At 35.0% G+C, this 23,121-nt stretch overlaps 2 protein-coding genes across 2 annotated transcripts in view; both read right to left on the reverse strand.

Moving 5' to 3' along the window:
* LOC129798452 (uncharacterized) overlaps positions 1 to 7,679 on the reverse strand; it is a 42,031-nt gene extending 34,352 nt beyond the window's left edge. The window contains exons 1-2 of the mRNA XM_055841601.1: positions 7,332 to 7,679; positions 4,342 to 7,225 (exon numbers count right to left, since the gene is read on the reverse strand). Of these exons, the coding sequence (XP_055697576.1) occupies positions 4,342 to 7,225; positions 7,332 to 7,456 (3,009 nt within the window). The 5' untranslated portion in view covers positions 7,457 to 7,679. The remainder of the gene's footprint in view (positions 1 to 4,341; positions 7,226 to 7,331) is intronic.
* LOC129799320 (28S ribosomal protein S9, mitochondrial) overlaps positions 1 to 20,317 on the reverse strand; it is a 60,546-nt gene extending 40,229 nt beyond the window's left edge. Inside the window, exons 1-5 of the mRNA XM_055843121.1 lie at positions 20,126 to 20,317; positions 19,854 to 20,060; positions 19,618 to 19,791; positions 15,468 to 15,798; positions 15,246 to 15,361 (exon numbers count right to left, since the gene is read on the reverse strand). Of these exons, the coding sequence (XP_055699096.1) occupies positions 15,246 to 15,361; positions 15,468 to 15,798; positions 19,618 to 19,791; positions 19,854 to 20,060; positions 20,126 to 20,317 (1,020 nt within the window). The remainder of the gene's footprint in view (positions 1 to 15,245; positions 15,362 to 15,467; positions 15,799 to 19,617; positions 19,792 to 19,853; positions 20,061 to 20,125) is intronic.
* Between the last annotated feature and the right edge of the window lie 2,804 nt (positions 20,318 to 23,121).

Raw genomic sequence — 23,121 nt, forward strand, 5'->3', positions numbered from 1 at the left:
AACAATACAGAAATGTGACAAATATTTCCCAAATAGATAACACTAGAGGAAAATTCGCGCGTAGCTAAAATGCCTAATATGTAATTTTAGGGAAAGTTAAATGTACTGAATAAGTAATAGTAATCCAATAGTCCCACTTACAATATAAATAAAAAAAGGAGTTGAAAAACTTACAGGGGAATCAAGGATAATGTCAAAAAATTTGCCTGATGAAAGTACACACATTTGACTTACGTCAAGTCGTATGTGTGTTGCACACATGAAGTATACATCTAAAGAGAAAATTGTCCCAGGGCGAGACATTTATCCACACGGAGAGTATCATAACATTCTTTAGGAAGGATACGCTATTTTTACTGTCTGGAACAGTATTATTGTGATTTTACATTCGATTTTCCGCAGGAAAGCAATTTTTCACTTTTAGGTTATAATTCTTGAGAGAAATGTATATACAATTGCAACTTATAAGCGGGAGCAGTATTTCAGTCTTGGGTTCAGAAAGTTTTGAGTTGAATTTGAACATCTGTCCCAATTTCTCTGTGAGTGATCTCTGAAAGATCCGCCTCGATTCGTCCGGGGGTGACCTTGTGGGGGAAAATCTCCTCATCACGATATCTAAAGTAACGCACACAGCTCCCGAGATTGAAGAAAAATGTAGTAATGCTGTTAAATAACAGCCTAAAAGAAGATTCTGCTGTTTTTGAGTCAATTAAGGGTGGTCGCGAAGGATTGAGTGGGCATATCCTACCCCCAAAATCGTAATACAGTAGAGTCTCACTCAATCGGCTGTTTTTAAATCGAGCAAAAAATATTGTTGACAATTTTTACGTTTAATTTTGAAGTAAATTTACTCAAATTCGTTTTAGTTTTTCTTTAGCGTGATTCTCTAGAATTGAGCACGAGCACCTTTTGTGGAATTTACAATGACTTTGTCGCTCAAATTTTTCGATAATTCGGATGATATTTTAACCCAAATTTCCAATTAAGGGAGAGTCTACTGTAGTATTATTCTGTAACATTCTTTCTTAAGAGCATTTGAAAACAACTTCTGTAAATGAAACAGTATGTTTTGGTTTACAAGAAATTCAAGAAACATAACCACAAACAACGATATAACCTAAAAGTCAAATTAATTACTAACGTCAACTACTTAACGCTAAACTTTCTAGGAATACATTTCTCCTCTTATAATTAATAATTTCTATCGACAATCTTTAAAATTACTTTTAAAAAAAACTATGCTCACAAAATGAACTAACCTTCAAATCTCGTGTCACATAACCTCAAATTGATGTCCAAAAACAAATTTCGAGAAAAAGAAATAAAGAAATCCTGTCACGTTGCATTTATAAAAAGTCTATAGAAACATTATAATTTTTTTTTAAATAAGATTAATAAATAACCGCGGTTCCGACCGTTTCCGGGGATTTTCCGAGTATGAAGATTTCTTTGAGTTCTCTAAATTTACAAACGTTTCCAAGTGACCAAGAGTTCTTGACATTCCTTCCGAAGACGTGCTTGAGTTTAATAATCTCACATAATGTTTAATAACCTCATAATGATTCAGTTTAATAGCCTCACATTTCGCATTGTTAGGTGACATTAAACATAACCTTAAAAACATTTACGGAAGCAATAGAAACTATCCGATACTGTTAATAACAATAACCGATATACCAATGATCTTCGGGGATTTTTCAAATTTTTGAGGACTTTTCGAGTTTACTGAAATAACGAAAGTTACCCAATTTTTGAATTTTATTGATTAATTTCCAGGTTACATAATTAACATTTAAGACTATACAATTATGGTGACGTAAAGAATCCCAGTATTACTAAGAATTCTTAGCATTTAAATGGATTACGAGCTTTCTTCAAGATATCTGAACAGTTCCGGCGACTGGCTTAAGATTATTAACCATACATTTTGTATTATAAGGTTATCTTAAACATAGCCTTAAAAAAATCTATCGAAACAATAATTGTCCGATAAAGTTAATAAGTAGCCGAGTTTCTGAAGGTTTCTGGCGATTTTCCAAGTTTCTGAAGATTTTTCTAGCTTTTTGAAGGTTTTCTAGCTTTCTTCTAGATTTAGTAACGGTTTCGGAGCCTGGCTTGGCATTAATAACTAACATAATATCTCACTTTAATAACCTCACATTTTGCATTGTTAGGTTATTTTGAACATAACCTTAAAAAAAACTCTAACAAAACAATAAAAATTCTTCAATTCGATTAATAATATCCGAAATTCTGACAGTTTCCATGGATTTAACAAATTCCTGTAGATTTTTTCGTAAAGAATTTCCGGGTCACCAAGGGTTTTAAGCATTCCCATGAGTTATGCTCTTTCTTAAGTATTCCCTACGGTTTCGGAGGTTGGCTTAAGTTTAATATCCTCACATAATGTTTAATAATCTTATAACAACTTAGTTTACTAAAACCTTACATTTTGTATTGTAAGGTTATGTTGAATATAACCTCAAAAACGTATCTGATACGGTTTAAAATATAGTGTGTCCCCGGTGTCCCATAAATTACACAAGATTTAAATTGAATTAAAAAAAACACATTTTTTTCTCAATTAATTTTTTTGCAAATTGAAAAATAAAGTACATAAGGTAGGGTTTATTTATTAAATATCGCATCCAGTAATTAATCTCCATAGCTCTGATGGCATATGAATCCTTTCGTCGAAAGTTACCCTGACATTTTTGAACAAATGTGCCTAAATTTTGATGATGCGGTATCAACTTTATTTAAGGGTTCTTAGCTTTCTCATTCTGATCTCGCGTTACTAAGAGTTCCAGAAAGTATTTCCAAATTACACAATTCAACATTACACAAAATTAGTGTTACACATTTTTAGATTACACATTATTCTAAAACTTTTTGTGTACACTGAAAGAAATACGAAAAAGTTAAAATAACATTCCGGAAATGTTAAATTTACCCTGCAGTTTTGATCCAAAATCGGTGTAAATATTACCATTTTTAGGTGTATCAGGGGTTACAGGTACCCTTTTTCACGTTAATTTTATCATTAACAAGGAATAAAATAAACATTAAAAAATGTTGATATATTTTTACACCTAAAGTGTTAAATTTCTGAGGAAAAAATGTTAATCGCACCCTCCTTTTTTCTCAGTGTAACTAAATATCCCGTTATGGTGATTTTGAACTTAACGCATTCAGCATTACACAAAAATTAATTACACAATTTTAAATTACACTTATTTTCAAGCATATTTTTGTGTAATTTTAAAACGATTGTCGTTTCTAATCGTTTTAACCTCTTAGCTGCCCTATCTACCTCATATTTATTTGAATAATTTCTCTAAGATTGCTTCCGAATAAATTTATTGAATAAACCTTCAAAATTGCAAATTCACATTTCCCCATAAAACCCATCGCAATTAAGTGTTTAGAATTCAATAAACCCATTATTTATGGATCAGAATTAATGGAACTCTAGCGAAATCGAATTTTCCGCATTTGTAGAATCAATAAAGAACATAGGATTCCCACATTAAAAATTCCAAGAAAATTTATAAGAAAAGTATTCTCTCTTGATAAACTCCAAAAGAGTAAAGAAAACACAATTTTATAGCTTAAACACTGCGATGGTTGATCGTTAATCTGGAAAATCATGCAAAGGAAATACTTCATTGCTCTCTAGTTTTTTTTTTCTTTTTACTTTAAATCTTTGTAAAGTTGTATGGAAGCTCTATTTCGTGCTTTTAAAAACACCGATGACGATTTTTATGTCATTTTTTTTTGGTGTGTGAATAGCAACATTTTTGTGCACAAAAAGAATACCCGTGAATTATTTATAAATACATCAAAAAGTTGAATAACTAAAAAAATACGATAGACACTTGTTTATTATTCTCTCACAGACAATAACTATCTATCGTCATCGATGGAAGGTTCCGGTGATATATCACATTGTGGGAAGCTTTTCATTTTTTTTTTCGTTGGGAACAAATTTTCCATCCAGAATCACTAAACAGAGGAACAAAAAATTGTGATGTCGTCAATGTGCGGCAAAAAAAATCAGAGGGAATTTTGTGCAAAAATATTCTTTGAAAAAAAAAACTGCTGACCAAAGTGCTTGTAGGTACATTTAATTAACACATCTCTGTACAAACTAACATAGTTATCATACTCAACATCTCATTTTAACAATAATTGTACAGAGCTCTCATGCATATGCCAACATCAATTGAATAAATGCTTCCCAAGAAAATATCTAAGTCAATCTTCAAGTGTGATAATCTCGATTGATATACTTGAAGAGGAAGTGCTCTAAGCACACTGACAAAAAAAGAGCCCCTCCTAATCCGTGATTCTACCTTTCTTTATGGACTTTTTTCTTGTGGTCGTTGTTGTCTCATGACTCTTGGACATGACAAACAACAAGTGCTCGAGCGTTGAGTGATTTTGATGCAATATCGCCTTTAATTCCTTCACTTCATTCGACAATATATCAATTTTCTCAGCATTGTCTTCCATCTTCTTCGTCACCTCATTCCCAGGGCTCTCAATCCGATGAATGGAAGGACAGATTGATTCCTGCCTTTCCAGTACCTTACTCCCATTCCTCTTACTTCCCTTCCTCCTAAAACTGTAATTTATTGATGTATCTGATCCATCATTGGACAATGTATGCTCCAAATCTTTTCTCTGTTTACCCACCTCAAGGGCCTCATCGAGTATCTCCCGCGGGAGCCTCTTCTCTCCCGGATTTTGTGGCTTAACACAGAGTATCGCACGGTAAGCATGCGGAGATACCATGGCCGATTCATGTACGAGCTTCCTCAACCACCTTGGAATGTACTTATTGAATAGTGCCGATTCAATGTAGGAGATCAACTCTGTCTGACGCACAAGTTTGGAAAGTTCAGCAGATTCTTTCAGTGCCTCAATGTCATTAACAGCAACACCCACCAGAAGGTTCATCAAGATGATCGTGATGAAGAAGAGAAACAATATAAAAGTAAGCTGAGCACTGATCTCCAGTAAAACAGGCGGATCTTTCCCATTCGGATCATTCGTCAACATTTCCAAATCAATCTCTCCCGTCATGAGGATCAACACAATGATAAAGGCCACGAAAGGATTCGCAAAGTACTGGCTATCCGGAAAAACAATACAGAAACTTATAGTAAACCCAATGAGAACGAAGCAGTACGCCATAAACAGCTTTGCAAATTCCGTCTGAACTTTCGTATACATAGCCACGTAGACCCCAAAATAAGGCAGTTGACCAACCATCAGCATCAAGTTCGTCCATCCTAGAAGGATAGCAAAGGCCCCAATATGATTCTGCCAAAAGTACGTCCTCTGCATATAAACGTAGGAAGTGATAAAAACACTTCCAATCACAAACCATTCGATGATATTCTCAAAGGACGAAAAGTACTGCTTAGCTGTGGAGTATCCACTAATCCCGCAGAGTTTCCGAACAATCTCCACGAGCGTAAACGCCGCTAGGACCCACCATTGAATCTCAATGACGAAAGGATTGCTCCTTAGCATATCCCCAAACATCGATTGCTTCTGACAGAGTTCCGTTGCTTCAATCAAGGCCGCTTCTTCCATATCCTTGCTACTGTTGTAGCAATTGTGAGCTAGGGCAGTTAGAACGTACAAACTGAAGAAGAAGATGTGGATGAAGCAAAAGATCAACCTAGCGATATAGTACTTCCTGATCTTCTTCCACTTGAGATAGAGAAAAGCCCTACAGAGAGGATGCTGAAGCACATCCTTGTGGTTCTCCTCAACTATCTTCTTCAGGTAACTAATCTCCCGTGGATGGCAGTGTTGTAGTAATGGTCCAAAATCCAATTCAAGTTCCACCTCACGATTGCTAGCAACCTTGTGAGTATGAAGTGTTATCGCATGATCAAGTTTATGGTCTATCATTTTGAGTGACGTAGGTGTCTTCCGCACGATCACATTCAGAGCAGTTGTCCCCTTCTTCGACTTCAGTGTTACATCTGCTCCGTGGAAGATCAACGTCTCCACGCAGTCCGACATTCCGTCCAACGCTGCGAGATGCAAAGGCGTAAACCCGTAGATATCCTGGTGGTTGACATTAGCTCCCCATGCGATCAGAGTCTCCAGGATCTTGAACGACGTCTGCGTCTTCCCGATAGCTCCATGAAGCGGTGTTCTGTGATCAAAATCCAACGCATTGGGATCTGCTCCTCCGATACGAAGCAAATTCTCTACGCACTTCAAACTCGTCGTCCTGGCAGCCAAATGAAGAGCTGTCAGACCTCGATGGTTCTTCAGCTTTGCATTGGCACCCTTAGCCAGGAGCAAGCTTACGCATTCTGCATTTCCATCATCTGCAGCTAAATGCAAGGCTGTGGATTCCTTGACACTGCTACTGATTCGTACATTTGGATCAGCATCTGGAGCGTTCAGAAGAGCCTTCAAGCACTTCACTAGCCCAAGATCCGACGCCAGGTGAATTGCATTCGTTCCCTTAGGCTTGACACAGTTCACATCGGCTCCGTTACTTATAAAGAGCTTTACGCACTGCACAGCATTCGCCCGGACAGCACAGTGGAGTAAGGACTCCTCATTGTTCTCCTTCTTTGTGATTATCGTCAAATCCGCCCCATTCTCTATCAGAACCTTGGCAGTTTCCACTGAATTCCCAAAAGCTGCGCAATGCAGTGGAGTGTAGGCGCCAGTCTGAAAGTTAACATCAACTCCCCGAGTGATAAGGAACAACGTACACTTTACACAACCACTAAAAGCTGCCAGATGCAGAGCAGACATTCCAATGGTATCTACGTAGCAGAGTTCTGCCCCTACTTGGAGCAGACCCTCAAGAAGTTCATGACGCTTCAGGAAAGTCGCCCAGAGGAAGCAAAGATTCAATTCAGCCTTACTCGACCCTTCCAAAGCTTCCTGTATATTTTCTGGCGTAACCACTTGATGCTCAATGTCATCGAGTAACTTTAGCCGTCCATTGAGTAACTTCATCTCCTCCAGGAGATTCTCACGTATCGTATCACTGCATATTTGCACTGTTATTTGTTCACTTGGCTCCTCTACAGCCTCATACACACTCGGAGCAAATTCCGCTGGTGGTGACTGCCCAACTTCCATATAGTCACATCGATCTGGCGTCGCCAGCTGGGCCTCAATCACTGCCAGTGACAAGTTTCGCCACTTGAGACGCAAATGCGGTGCTGCCGCCTTCAACCTTTAAACAAATTTCCCCGAAAGAGATTTTTGTTGATCATAGAAATTACCCAAAAACTGAATCGTGGGATTTTGAGCGGGAAATCCCTAAAAGAGAAATTCCGAACCTGCTACTCTGTGTCAATGGTGTTGTTTCTGCCTCTCCATTCTCTGTTGACGTAGAACTCGATCCTCTGGTCAATCTTTCACGTTTTGGCCTTGCAGTACCCTCCTTAAATCCCAGATTTTCCATTTTTCATCCTCACTCAATACACTTTACCTCACGGAGAAATCCTCTCTCAAACTGACGATATTTTGCCTGGCGATGTGGCCTTTTCACCGTAAATTCCATGCAGATTTATCTCATATTTGCAGATCCATAAAACATCCATCATTGAGGAGCAATTCCCTCTGCTCTTTTATTTTTCTTCATCACATTCAACACTTTTCATATCACTTGAATTCTCACCGTTCTCACACCTTTAATCGCAATACCTTCCACAACTGACAAAAAAAAAGAAACACTGGGCATAATTTTCACGAATATCTATCACAGTGTTAGTGTGTCTTTTTGGTATGTTTCCATTTAAATATAAATGAATGCTAAGAAATGAGAAAATCTCACGAGAGATATCATTTTACTACCACTTAATGACGCGCTCCACAAATAAATATTGTAATTGCTCTGTGTTTATTCAAATAGAGTAGAGACAATTAAATAATTGATGGTGCAACAATCCCTCACTCTCACGTTTTTATTCCTTCCTCCTCCACAACATTTTTCCTCCTTTCAAGAAGAAGCTTTCTGGAAAAACCCTTTGACATTTTTACTCAATTTGTAACCCGTGGGCTTCAATGAAATTCGTCTGAAATCTTTCGAATCATTTTGAATAAATCAATTATTTAATGACTGGATGGTTTCCTTTAACTTAAGGTATAATAACGAGAAATTTTAATATTAAGCTTATACTTCGGGAGAGCAACACTTTAGCTGATCAATATAAGATTTATCAAGTGGAATAATTCGAAATTGGGGATCTCAGAGAGAAATCAGCAGAGTCTTGTCTGGTGCAAAGAACTAAATGGAAAGAGGCATTTTCGCTAAAGATCCGAAGCTATAGCTCTGTATTTCACCACTCAATACTATCTACTACAGGTCTCGGCCAAAAAGAGCATCCTTTCCTCAAGAAATGTTCTCAAAACTTTATTCATAAATTCAAGAAACGATTAAAAAACACATGAATTTAGAGAAATCGATCTTATTTCAATTTTCGAGGTCGGTTTGGGTCCTTCGGAAAATGTTCCACTTGTCCGTTACTCTCCCTTCGAACGTTCATACCTTCGAATAATGTGAATTTTTTTTACTTCCCCTAAGAGACTTACACGTAATAGTCACGTAATTAGCAATCATTGATAATAAGCTAACTAATATTTAATAGAAATGTTTAAGTCACTTAGGAAAAATAACGGAAAATTCACATTATTCGAAGGCATGACCGTTCGAAAGGAGAGTACTTTCCCCTAGTTGCTACACATAAAAACCATCCACACAACCATCGAAAATGCGTAGTGCAATTTTTTTCATTTTTGGATATGTTTTAAAGATTACTCAGGCGAACATCTCGTCCATATACGAAAATCCCGTTAAATTATTCCTAATAACGGTTTTTCAAGGTCAAATGTTAAAAATGCTTTAGAAAGCACATTATCAACCGCATGAAGTCATGTTTGGGCTCGTTGGAAATGTCTTCGAATTTACGATAAAACTGAACAGGTTCCAATCGGTTTTGAATCTGTAATGAACCGGTTCGTAACCGATAACTAATTTTTATACCAAATTCAATTAAATTAGCGCTGAGGTGTATTTCGGGAAATATTTTGAGTGATTTATAAATCTGTTCAAATCGGTTGTGAACCTATAATGAACCGGTTATGAATCGATAAGTATAGTTTTTATCCGAAAATCAATTTTATTACTCTTTAAACTATTTTGGGGGATCTTTTAAGTCACTTATGAATCGGTTCAAATCGATTGAGAATCGGTACACGGTAAATGATGCGAAAGTACTTTTGAGGTATAGCATCTAAGTCAAGAGCTGAGAGAAAAATAAAAAGTGATTAATCATTTCCTAAAAATACAGAAAATTCCCCTTTCCTTCAGCATGTGAAACTAATAATTCCCAAAATACACCGCTTTGATGAATTTGGAAAGTTTCATGAATATTTCCAAAATACCCAAAATTTCAAAATATTTCCATGAAATTTTTCTTTTAAATTTTTTTTTATATATTTTTTTAATTTTTTTACTGACCGTTTTTAGTAAAAATACTGTTCTTTTTTTTAATTTTTCCTTTCATCTTTAGTGTTTTACTGCTCATTTTTTAATTTTTTACTTCTCATTTTTTTTTAAACTTCTTACTTCTTTCTCTGAAAATTCCATTAAATTTCTTTCACGTGAAAATTTCTAAAACTTTGTAACCTAACCTTAAAAAAAAAGTTTTGAAAACCACGAATTTTTTAAAACTTAGTTTTGTCCATACAAAACATTAATTAAAAAAATTATAATGATTGAGATTTCATAAGGTTTCAGCAGTGGATCTTAAATTATAAGAAAAAATTAAAAATTTAGTATTTTTCTCACAGAAAAAAAAAATTGAAACTCAAAAGATCTCCTCTTTTTCTATTTTCTTGCCCATAAAACCAAAAAACTGAGCCTAAGAATATCTCTGTCTGATATCTCCCTCCCAAGAAAACTCCACGTGAACTCAATGAATTGTGACGAATACTCTTGTTTGCATTCTTCCCAAACAACAGCCCGATCTCACAGGCTGATAACAATTAAGAGAATCGTCATCATTCAGGCACAGTGTCTCTGTATCAAAGTGCCAAAGTTGGACAAAAGGGTGATGATAGAACACGAGCTAAGCACGCGGAACGATGGATGGAAAAATAGAATATCTATAACGAATCACTTCCTCATCCTGCCTTCCTCCTCACTCAGCTCTTTCGTTCTCGCGCGGGGACCACACAGTCAATGGACAGAGAATCGGAACATGTGTTATTTGCTGCCCCATTCATCTGGGGACACAAAATAGCACAAAGACAGCCGCCAATTTTTTCACTGAAACCCCAAACACGCCCAGTTCCGGCAACTTGTGCACTATCAATCACAGTGACCAGAAATCTTAGCCGTCAGGACAGCAAAGAGCCCTTAATTAGCTCAGAATTTCATTATCACCCCAAATGCACGATAAGAAAAGAGGAATTTTAGAAAATTCCATGGAAATGGGTACAATTTGTTGCTATGAAGGCTCTATAAATAATTTTACTATTGTCTGAACTACAATGTTTGTGCACGACAGCCACAAACAGACTTCATTCAAACAGATGTGGAATTCTTTCTTGGGAAATAATGCAACCAACACAACGACAAGTGCCCGTAGACTAATCTAGAATGCAGGATGAGTAATCCAGTAAACCAGATTTATTCATTGCAAAAAAAATCTAAATGATTATTATTTTTTTAATTGATCCAAAATTTTTTTATTGCATTAAAGTTTTTGGATTAAGTAATTAGTGGGAAAATTTTCTGATCATTAGCAATTTCAGAACAAAAAATCTAAGAAAAAATCAATTATTACTGAATAGAATCCATACAAGTACTTAATTTTGGAAAAAAATTGGAAGTCTATGAAAAAAAACCAAAACGAAAAAACGGTTAAAAACGGTCTTAGGCATTATAGAAGATGAAACCAAAGCAGAAAAGACTATATAACAATAATCCAAACCTCTGAAATCATCGAAATTATCAAATAATTAGCCAAGACACATGTCAAAAAGTGAAAATGTAGCAAATACCCTACACCTTAATAAGGAAATACCTAATTTATAAAGGAATCATAAAATATTCAATCCAATACAACGCTTAATTTCGAATTGCATTAGATTTAACCTGTCCCATTTCGTCGGTTCCGAAGAAGACTATTGTAAGTCTACTTACAATAATATAATAGGATGGTATCATTGGATGCAGAAACCTTAGATCTATATCCCCACAAGATTTTATGTTGATTAAGATGTTTCTGCAAAAATTACAAGAAAAAAACTTAAAATCAGCGTGCCCAATTATTGAGTTTTTTGCTCACAATTTTGCTAAAATTAATTTAAAAGTAGTGTTAACTAGAAGATATTCAATGCGTAGGTATGATGAAATAGTATCAAAAGCTAAAAGTATACTAATTGTAGTGAAATTAATGAAAATAAATTTTAGCTGTCAAACTTTAAACCCCTTTCCTGTAATGTTTACATTTTGGACTTACAATAGTCTTCTTCGGAACCGACGATTTGTTGTAAAAAATTTTCGGAGCGCGTGAAAAGGAATTCGGAGTAACATTTGACAGTTAAATCTAACCTCATTTTATGATTTTTGGTGGCAAAGTGACAGAAACAAATTATTTTTATGGATTTTTTTCTGTTTCTTTCGAAGACGTTAGAGCTGAAAAGCCTAAAAAACAACAAGGATGAAACCTATACCCTTTTTCAAATATTACAAGAAAACATAGTAATTTAGTAGACGACAGACTTTTAAGATAAGAAACTGTCAGAAGACATTTTTGATAAATTAGCAAAAATTTAGCTAAGATTTTACACCGGGTTACTAGAAATTAATCAAAAATATCTATTTAGAAGTTTACATCGTTACTAACCTCACAAAAGACAGTCAATCTAAATGCGACCGGTGTAAATAACCTCAATGAGAGATCTGCTCTTAGTGGGGTTAGAATGATTTTTAAAAAAGTTCCATAAATAATCTTATTTTGTCGGGAATTACACGAAAAATGCAGAAATTTGGGATTTTGCGTAAAGCAAACTTCATTCGTTCTCATCGGTTACGAAAAGAATCGTATTTCCTTTACGATTGAGATTAACATGGAGTCTCTTAAAAAAATTTACACAATTCACAATTTTTATTACATTCAACTTTCAGATATTCAGATCCTTGATATCCGAATGACAGTTGTCAAATATTATTTAAAAAATCCTCATTTCTTTTGTCATTTTCAACCCCAATCATCCAGATACTGGAGATTTCTATGATCTATTTCCGGGAAATTTAAACGGACTGACCAATAACAGTAACATTTGAATTTCTAAAAATTGAACTTCAGGCAACTTCAGTCAATAGTCGACACTTCGATAAAAATTGTGAAGCTTACAGTTTTAGCCCTAAGTAGCGCACGGAAAATTTAACATTGTGTCGATTTTGATAATATTTTCCTTCATTTTCTTTTATAATTTGAATTTTGGGTGACAAATTCTTGTCTTAAATAGTTACACTATATAAATAAATGTTGTTTAAAAACATTTAGTGTAAATTAGCAATGAGAACCGTTGAGCTTCGAGGAAAAAGCGGCGAACTAGAAAATTTCGATTTTTACCATTTAGGAAAAATGGAAAAATCTTTTTTTTCTCAGCTGCCACTTCATTCTCCGACGACGCTCACTTGTTTCCATTGCTAAACCGTTAAAAAAAACTTTAAGTTTAAGTATTTTGTATGGAAAGAATTTAAATTCAGTGGCATTTACGCGTATTTAATAGCGTCTCCCCGCGTTCTCTTAGATTTTTTTTCCTTTTCACAAGAATCACCTACTGATCTGATTGATCCATTGATTGTGTCTAAATAAGTTTAAACTGTATAATTTTATTTGTTTTTTATCTTCCCAGTTGGTTCAAAATAAGAGGTTTCTGTTTTGTGCATTTCCTGAATTGGCACAAACATTATTTTAAGAATTTTAAGTAACTTTCAATTTCGATATTTTATATTCAAATAGGCAAAAGTGCCTGTGCTTCGTACAATCTCAAGCTTGGTAATGACTAAATTTTTCATATGTTTCTGAATAAATGCGAGCCATCTCTTCCATTTTTTAAAAATTGTATCGTATAAAGCATGGGCACTTTCCCTTATGACAATTATGGACTTTTAAAGCATTTTAGAATAGTTTTGGATAACATAATTACTATAATTTCAATTTTATGAAACAAAACACAGATTTGACAACTGAGGAAAGGGCAATGAAGCGTTGAAATATTTGGCAAAGAATTTTGTGTTTTGCTGTCCTGAAAGGATTGCAGTTCGTCTCCTTGACTTTCTAATGCTATTGCTGCCGTGAACTTTGAAGATTTGAAGAAATCTTCACCCTGAGGCATTCGTGACCAGTGTAGAGACTAAGTCTCCGTCTTTACGCTCTGGAAGCATTATATTAGTCTGGTCATCATTAATGAGGAGCATTTCTGCCCGAATCCCAGTGGCATGCAATTGCCAATACCAGAGACTATCTCAAGACCACGAACGGCATCAAAATGGAAAAGAATCTTCAAAAAAATCATTAGTCCTAAGAGCAGGGGAAACTCTTGGCGAAAAAAATCCTTTTTCTAAGTGACTTCTTTAGCCTTCAAGCCTACAAATACACAGCGATCCCAGTAGTGTCGCCTAAGTTCATGGAGATTTCTTCATTCATATTTATTTGTTATACTGGCAAAAATGAAAGGATATTATATTATGAATTGATTATTACCGTTTATAACTTGATTATTATAGGTTGTTTTTTTTGACGTGATTTGGTGATTTTTTAATTTACCCTTTTACTTCATGCGAGGAACACATACTCGCTATGCTCATACGCGTTTCGTTATTGAGCTAGGGTATTGTCTGACAAATGGCTTGGGTAAAACCTTCTGGGACTTCAGTGAATGAGATGGAATGCTGCGTACATCACTTATACAAATTTTCCTTCATCTCTGTAGCTCGAATCCCTTGTCCGGGCACTAAGAAGTTGCATTAGATTCCCTATTAAACCAATGACTTATTTGTCGAAAATAAAGTTTAAGGAGTTTAAACACTTTGGCTTTCTTGTTGGTCTTGGCGGTGGCAGCCAAAATTCCGAAATCTTAAATCCAAAACGACAAATTCATGAATACCAAAATTCCTAAAGATTGAAAATCACGAAAGTCAAAATCCCAAAAAGAACATAATTATATGGAGACAATATGTGGAAAAATTTCCCTAGTAGAAGAATAGCTATGACACTTTTAAGGATTTAGGATTTTAGCTTTCAGGATTTTCGCCCTTTCGGAATTTGATTTTTCCGGATTTTGACTTTCCGAAATTTCGATCCAATCGGGACTTCGGCTTTTCGTGATTTTTACCGGGATCCGTTCCTGGACATCACTAGTTTCTTTTGACCAAATGCGTAATATTATTCTTAACATTATTACTCCGAAATCTAATTTTATAAGAAACATCAGTTCGGATTTTTTGTAAAAAAATTGGACTCAAGTTTTTATTTATTTTACTTCAAACTGAATATTTTTTCATTGGGGGCAAAAATTCTTTGAAAATAATTTCCTCAAAAAAAGACAAAAAATTAAGTAAAATAAAAATGTCTGTCCTGAATTTTCAAATGTCTGGTCACTAAAATTTTGGCGGGCTCACGTTTCCCATCGCTCATCCATTGAGAGACACGAAATGAGTCTGGACAAATTGCAATGCTTGTGCCAAAAATATCCACAATTGGCCAGAGAAAAAAAGAGCCTCTGATTGCCTTCCATTGTCTCATTAATATTATTATTATATATTTTTTGCTGAAAGGGTCATAATGGCAAAATAAACATAACCGTGCGTATGACTCGTGCGCTGCTTTCTACTCACAAAACCGAAAATTCCCAGAAGAAAAAATAAAAATTAGCATTTTCCATTAATTTGCATGTGAATAAATTGAGGCTGGGATTGTTTGTGAAGAGACATCCACACTGCATCATTTATCTCGGGAGGAGCAATTAAGGCAGTGCTGGATGGCAAATTTGGCGAGATGGGCGCAATTGACGCAAATTCGCGCACAAATGGCTAAACACTTAAATTAAATGCTGTGATCTTGTAAATCAGCCGCTTTCGTGGGCGCCAAAGATCAACGAGAATAGAATTATTTCGACTGCCAAAGTTTTGCAGAAGAAGAGAGAGAAAAAACAAAAGGAAGGGGACTTACCTGTTCACGACATTGATCACTGCTGAAGTATTTGATGTCGCTGCCATTGATATTTATAACTCCCGCACCTGGCTTTCTCACCGTCACCTCAGCACGTGCTGACTTCCGTGGGCAATCTTCGGAGAGTGGGACCAGAGAGAGAGAGAGACAAAGAGAGAGCAGAAAACAGTGGCTTTTTAGCTAAAGATCTGGTTCAGAGTGGTTTAGCGTGAGAAAACTTACTGGAAATGGTCACAAATTGTCGTCCATTTGAGTCTAACTGAGGCTGTGGGATGTCCTCAGAACTTGCCTTAACGGACAGAGGTTTCCGGTACTTCTCAATGAAATCCCGAACGCGATAGGAATAGGGAAGATCTACCAGGCGATTCATGGCATTTATGAAATTTGTATACTCAATATCTAGAATTTTCTCCACCAAAACATCCTCAAATTCCTCCTTGGGAAGCCACATTGAAGAGGAAATATCCAATCTGAGATTTGGATCAACTTCAACGCGCTTCCGGATCATTTGATCCTCGTACGTATTCAACTGATTGATATTCTCAGCAATGTCCTGCAGGACAAGTTCCGGGTTAAAAAAATATGTAACTACAATTCAAATGCAGTGGCGTAGCAAGGAGCTATGGCAAGGGATTCGCAGAGTGCTCGAACTCTTCTGTTTATCTTCCTGAACAAAGATTAAAGAGGCCCAATTTATACATAGAGGGTTATTCACGGGAGAAAAAATACCCATTTAGCTGAAAACAGTTTTATAAACAAGCAAATTCATTAAAAATAAAACAAAGGAAACCTTCAAAATACAAGAAAATATTTATAGAAGCAAGAAAATAATTGTAGAAACAGGGACATGATTCTAGATACACCAAAACGTTTCTAGTAACACGAAAACGTTTCTAGAAACACGAAAACGTTTCTAGAAACACGAAAACGTTTCTAGAAACACGAAAACGTTTCTAGAAACACGAAAACGTTTCTAGAAACACGAAAACGTTTCTAGAAACACGAAAATGTTTCTAGAAACACGAAAACGTTTGTAGAAACACGAAAATATTTCTAGAAACACGAAAACGTTTTTAGAAACACGAAAACGTTTCTAGAAACACGAAAATGTTTCTAGAAACACGAAAACGTATCTAGAAACACGAAAACGTTTGTAGAAACACGAAAATATTTCTAGAAACACGAAAACGTTTTTAGAAACACGACAACGTTTCTAGAAACACGAAAAGGTTTCTAAAAACACGACAACGTTTCTAGAAACACGAAAACGTTTCTAGAAACACGGAAACATTTATAGAAACAGAGGAAATATTTTAGAAACTTGGATCCGATTCTATCAACATGGAAACAGTTCTTAAAACAATTAAATAATTTCATTAACTCGAATTCGATTTTGTTAACTCATCGAGAATGCATTTAAAAACCACAGAAATACATCCAAGAAACATGAAGAAAATATTTCTAAAATCATGAAACACGAAATGTTTCCATGTTTCTAAAAACAGTGAAACAATTTTGAAAATGTTTCTAGAAACGTGAAAATATTTCTAGAAACAAAAACATGATTTTAGAAACTGAAATCCGATTTTGTAAAGTCATCCAAAAAGCATGAAAACCTTTCTAGAATCATGGAAAGATGTCTAGAAAGAAAAACAATAACGCGTTTCTAGAAACACGGAGAAGCAAAGAGATTATTTCAGAAACTCAAACCCATTCTGTAAACACGAAAATGTATACAAAACTCACGGGAAAGAATCAGAAAGAGTTCCATAATCAAAGAAATGATTTCAGAAACTCGGTTCTGATCCTACAAACACGAAAAAATCATTCAAAAATTACGGAAATGTATCTGATAAATACGAAAACGCTTCTATAGAAACACAGAAAGACTTCCAGAATCAAAGACATGATTTTATGAACGCAGTACCCGATTCTGTAAACACGAAAAAACATTCAAAAATTACGGAAATGTATCTGATAAATACGAAAACGTTTCTAGAAATTCAGAAAAATTTCCAGAATCAAAGGCATGATTTTAGGAACTTGGTACCCGATCCTGTAAACACGAAAAAGCATTAAAATATCACGGAAATGAATCCCAGAAAAGCGTAAATGTTTCTAAAAACACGAAAACAGTTCTAGAAAGAGCGAAAGAATTTTAGAAACTTAGATCCGAATCTGCAAACACGAAAATACATTCAGAAATCGCAAAAAAGCATCCGAAAAATGGGAAACACTTCTAAAAAAAAGCAAACGTTTCTAGAAACAAATAATTGATACCATAAACTCTGATCCAATTCTGTAAATACGAAAATTCATTAAAAAAATTGCATTCAAAAATATGTGAGACACGAAATCATAATTTTATAAACGAGAAGATGAGGTTAAAAACTCAAAACCCTCAAAACCGATTCCGTATTCACGAAAACACATTCAAGAATCACAAAACTGCATTAAAGAAACACGAAAACGTTTCTTATAGCATAGAATAAAATATAGAATATTTATTTGGTTAATGCCCCGGTTGAATGCAACAAGTTGGGACTATACAATATTATACATTTTAATATAAAAGACAGATATGTTTACAACAAAAAGTATACAATCAGATGCTTAACAAGACGAAAAAAAATGGAAGTGCTACAGAGTTGCGATAAAAATTAATTAAATATTTAAATTTTAATATTATTAATTTAGCGTTTGATTGGCACATGATATTATCATTAAGTGTTGAATAAAGTTTCTTTCATTCATTTGTGGATTTGTTGCTACGAATGAACCAAGCTTTCCAACAATAGTTCACTCATCCAATTATATTCATCAGGAGCTAAACACGGAAACGTTTTTAAAAACCTAGGTCTTGTTTAAATTTTCTTTAAAAAGGCATTTTTTAAAGAAATTTCTACTAGTGTGTAGACGCCATTATAGGCAGTTTAAAAAACATATGTACAAACAAGTTATTGTGCGATGGACATTAAAAAGCACGGAAATGCATCCAAGAAACACAAAAGCATTTTTAGAATAATATAAATGATTTTGATTTTGATTTTTTGGGAATTAATTTGGTTTTCCAACTGAAATGTGTTGAGTTCGATCCTGAAAATCATCTTAACTTTTTTAACATAAAATCTTCTTCAGAATTCCGTCAAGTAAATAATTTAAGCAAATCCCTCAACAAAATACATTTATTACAGTATAGCCAAAAAACAGAATTTTTATTTAGCGATTACTTCGGTCGAACTATATTTTACGAAACTTAAACAGCGTATGGTTTGAAACTTTTAATTTCATGATAGGCGAAATTTCTAGAACGTTTGAATTGCCAGAAATTCGTAAATCGAAAAGGAAAAAAGTACTTTCTTACAAAAAATGGGCGTGGCCTAAAATTACTTTTCAGCGGAGCTACTTTGGAAAAATTAATATTACAACCCGTTAAAGCACTGAATTAAAAAAAAATGAATTGCAATAAGGAGTTCTAAATTTTAACTCACTTAAACTGTTTCAAATGATCAAACAGAAAAGAAAGGCACAATTTAGAAAGGAGGGCAGTTAGGAAACAGCTCAACTTTATATCCCAGCGACCACTGAATTTTACCTGTATTTTCAGTTGAATGCTGCTAGCCTTATCAGTGCCATTTCTACTGGTTAACACTTTTTGTACGAGAACTGCTGACTAGTTAGCATTTTTTGTTGATCAAGTCAGCAAAAATATGCTGAAAACGCTGCTTTTCTTCAGCTAACTGTGCTCGCTGGGATCTACAGTCAAATTCCTCAAATTCGAACGACGAACGCTCGAATTCAAAATGTATTTTTAGGTTATGTGAAGAAAATAAGTTTCTCAAATTCGATATGGGAATAAAAATGCCTTTTTTTGCAAAATATTACTGCATAAAAGGAAAAGGAAATTTCACAAGGAAGATTTGTCAAAATATACGGGCACTTGAGCATAAAGAACGGGAGAATGCATGGTAGTCAGTGACTTTAATGACAATAAAGGGCATTGAGATTAAGTGCTGGAAAATCAAGAAAAAGTATGAGCTGGAAAGAGCTCAATAGTACAATAGCCCGGCTTTTAGTGTGTCCGGCTTTCAACACTGTCCAACTTTTAGTAAATTACCCTAAAAGCCCTACACTGCATACAACTCAAGAGTACTCCGTGCCGAAGGAAAACAACTTTATCCCTATCCCATCAGGAAGCACTCCCCAGAAAGAGGACCTTACATAAATTCGACTGGTTTTAAAATTGTTCAGAGAATAAACGGAATAAACTAAGTTCGGAATATAAATCCCCCTTGGAAGATACCAATCCTAACTACGCCACTGCGCACTGCTCTAGGGACTCCTAAAGAAGAAATATTCCTAGAAAACTTACATGGAGGACCTGAAAGAAATTCGGCCTGCCCGTGTAGAACATACTGTGATGAGGACGTCCAGTCTCATCGAATTCTGCAGCCTTCCGGGCTGGGAAAACCTCCTCCGGAGGCTTCATCAAGGGCCGGGCTCTCTTTGAGTACAGTCCCGATGGGAAGAGGTACTCAATGGCATTCTGGGTACAAAATGCAAGCTAATGAACTACCCTTGGGACACACAAAGATTTAAGGGACTCACATCAACATCTTCCTGGGTAAAAGTCTCCGGATCCTCTCCCATCATGTTTGCCAAGTGACGCTTCCCTATCTCATACTCAAATTTCTGATTTCTCATGAATTCCTCATGCTCTCTTGCCCTCTCAACATAAGCCTTCATGGCCCGACTTGTTGTCTCCTTTCGGAGGGACGGGAAGGCCCGCACTGTGACTTCTGAGCCCCATCTCTTCTACAAATTTTGAGGTTAGACTTACCAAAAGGGAGAAAAATGGACAAAAGCAGAAGGTGACTCACTGGGATTTGTGTTCCTGCAATGCTGGGGATTGTGCTGAGGAGTCCTGGGGCGTTGAATTTGTGAATTGCACGAAATAAATGCACTTTTGCCATTATTTTCACTGGGAATTCTTCACTGAAAAACAGCGGCTCACACACACAAACACACGCGCGCCATGCAATTCCGGCAATCGGTTTACCGCTGACGGCCATTCCGGAACACTTGCTTGACAGCAGTGTTGCCAACTCTAGGAAATTTTCCCTAAATTTAGAAGATTCGAGTGGGCATTTAGGTCCGAAAATTTTGATCTAGGAGTTAGGAGAATTATTTAGGAGAATATTTTTCTTATAGAAATTATCGAAATTATCTATAAAATTTATCAGAAAAATTGCGACAAACACAATCTAACATGGAAAATGTCAACAAAAGCATTTAAAAAAGCATTAAACGTATCTACACATTAGAACTGATTTCTTCAAGAAATACTTCAAAAAGATTTTAAAGAAAAATTCCTATTTTTGAAGAAATTTTAGGAGAAAAATTCTTCTACATTGTGTTTCTTTTCTTCAAATATTTTTGACAGATTGCTAACATATATTCCCAAGTCTCTTGCTCTTGGGATGGTTTTTCACGAAAATTTGTTGTTTCGCTGCTGAAAAATGTGAGAAAAGTGTTTGTGGAAGTTCCTTAGGATAGTATATTTAGTGAATTTTTGTAGACAATATCCTAAAAATGCAAAAGAAGAGTGGTTTTTGGGGATTTCATTCTGGTGGAATCCCCAGTTTTGAAGGAACGAACATTTCCACACATTTTTCCCCTTTTAACGTAATCCCAGCTTGATTTTTTTTAACTTTCCCATACTATTTTCACTTTGTTGTTTTTTACATGTTTCTTTAACGAATTCTTTTGCATCTCTATTGACTTTCTGGAATACGTGAATATAACCTCAAAACTTTGTCCTCACTTTCTTGAATATTGCGTGATCGTGATATTCGCAGTTTGCTGTGAATAAAAATCGTTTTTTCGCGTTAATCTCAAAGACATTTTCAACAGAAGAAAAAAAAAGTGAGAAGAAATGTTCCTTTCTTCAAAGCTGCGGTGGATTCCACCAGGAATGAAATCTCCAGAAAAACACTCTTCTTTTACATTTGGTGTCTACACACTAGAAGCAATTTTCATCAAAAATTGCCTTTTTAAAAAATTCTGATGTTTCTGCTTACAAGATAGGGGAAATTTTCTTTAAAAAGGCATTTTTTAAAAAAAATTTCTACTACTGTGTAGAGGCCATTAAGGATATTTTTCACAAAAATTTACTAAACATTATCCCAAGGAACGTCCACAAACGCATTTATCATTTTTTTTCAGCAGTAAAACAAACAAATTATCATGAAAAATAATCTCGAATCGTGATGTTTTCCTTCAAAAATTCTGTCAAAAATTACTGTTGAATTTTGTTCCAATGTGTAGCGAGTAATTTCTTTCAAATTTTTTATTATGAAAATGACCTTTAATTGGATTCATTCTGGAAAGAAATTGCCTACACATACAAATTTACTTCAAAAACCCATCTTTTTATCAAAAATTCATACCAATGTGAAGGCAAGTTTTTTTAAGCATACTTCAATTTTGATTATGTTTTCCAATAGATGCTTTCTACTTTCAGAATTAAAAAAAAAAATTATACGAAAAAAGTTAGGTTTTTGTCGTGAAAAGCCATCAACTTTTATTAAAAATAATAATAATAAAAATAGGGATAATCATTCGAACCATTTAACTATCCTCCTATTCCGTATTCTGATAAACAAACAAAAATTATTTTGTTTTTTATCCACCAGTAAAAAAAATTGAATGTGAAAATTATTAAGGATAGGGGAAGGTTTTGAACCTTCGTACTAAAAAAGGAATCCAAGATTTAAGATTTTTTACTGAATGCCACACAAACCGAATCAATTATATCACTATGTAAAAAAAATCTCTCACTTATTGGGTTCATAATTCTGCCTCACAAAATTCCTGGAAGTCCTTGGATTTTCCTCTACAGGAAAATGAAAATGTAGTAGCATTTTTTACGAATGTATCCGGTACCGGAATGCTTCGTACCATTTCTTCCAACCCCTGTAGGCCTCATTTTCCCCGGAAACGTTACACCGGAAACAAAAATTTGGGCATCACTACTTAGATGGTACTTTCATCTACATCTTTTCACTGTTTGCAAAAGGTATCACGCATTAAAAGATCAATTTTAAGCAATTTTTCTAACATGTTTTTTGACACTCGGAAAACCATGTTTTCCCTGCATTCTGACAGTCAGTTCAGAGCTCGGTTAGGTGTGATTCTCTTATAATCACACCTATTGTAACCCTCGGATTTTCTCTGACACCTCCAAACAGTCTTACAGAACATATTTCGGACACAACTAATTTCAAAAATGACCAGCCATCACTTTAAAATGAAATGTGGAAAGTTTCACTTTAAAACAAGGAAAATTTTATGAAAAATACTCGAAATACATCGAAGTGGCAACAAAAGAATCACATCTACCTTAAACAGTCTAGTTTCATCACTGCACAAATCAGAAAGAAGCAATCACACCTATTGTAATCCTCGTAATTTCTTAATACTTCGAATCTGTCTTACAGAACATTTTTTGAACATCAGTGATTCTTAGAATTACCAGTGATTAATTTAAAGTTAAATGAGGAAAACTCCGCTTGAAAACAAAGCAAATCGAATGAAAAATTCTCTAAACGCACCGCATGGGCAATGAAAGAATCACACATACCATAAGCAGATTTAGGCTTAATGTTCGATTTGACAGAAGCGAAACAAACATCTGATGAAGTCTCACTTTGCTGTGGAAGTGCGTGTTTTTCTTCGAGATTTTCTTGAAAAATGTTGTAATCGTTGTAATATCACAATTTTCTTGTCAACTTGTTCAGTGAAATCTCTGAATGGGTCAAAATATCCAAAGCGTCGTGCACAGTGTGTCCCAAAACAGTCTGGAATTCACAGAGTT

The sequence above is a fragment of the Phlebotomus papatasi genome, chromosome 1 (assembly GCF_024763615.1).
Source record: "Phlebotomus papatasi isolate M1 chromosome 1, Ppap_2.1, whole genome shotgun sequence".
In the NCBI taxonomy this organism is placed as follows: Eukaryota; Metazoa; Arthropoda; class Insecta; order Diptera; family Psychodidae; genus Phlebotomus; species Phlebotomus papatasi.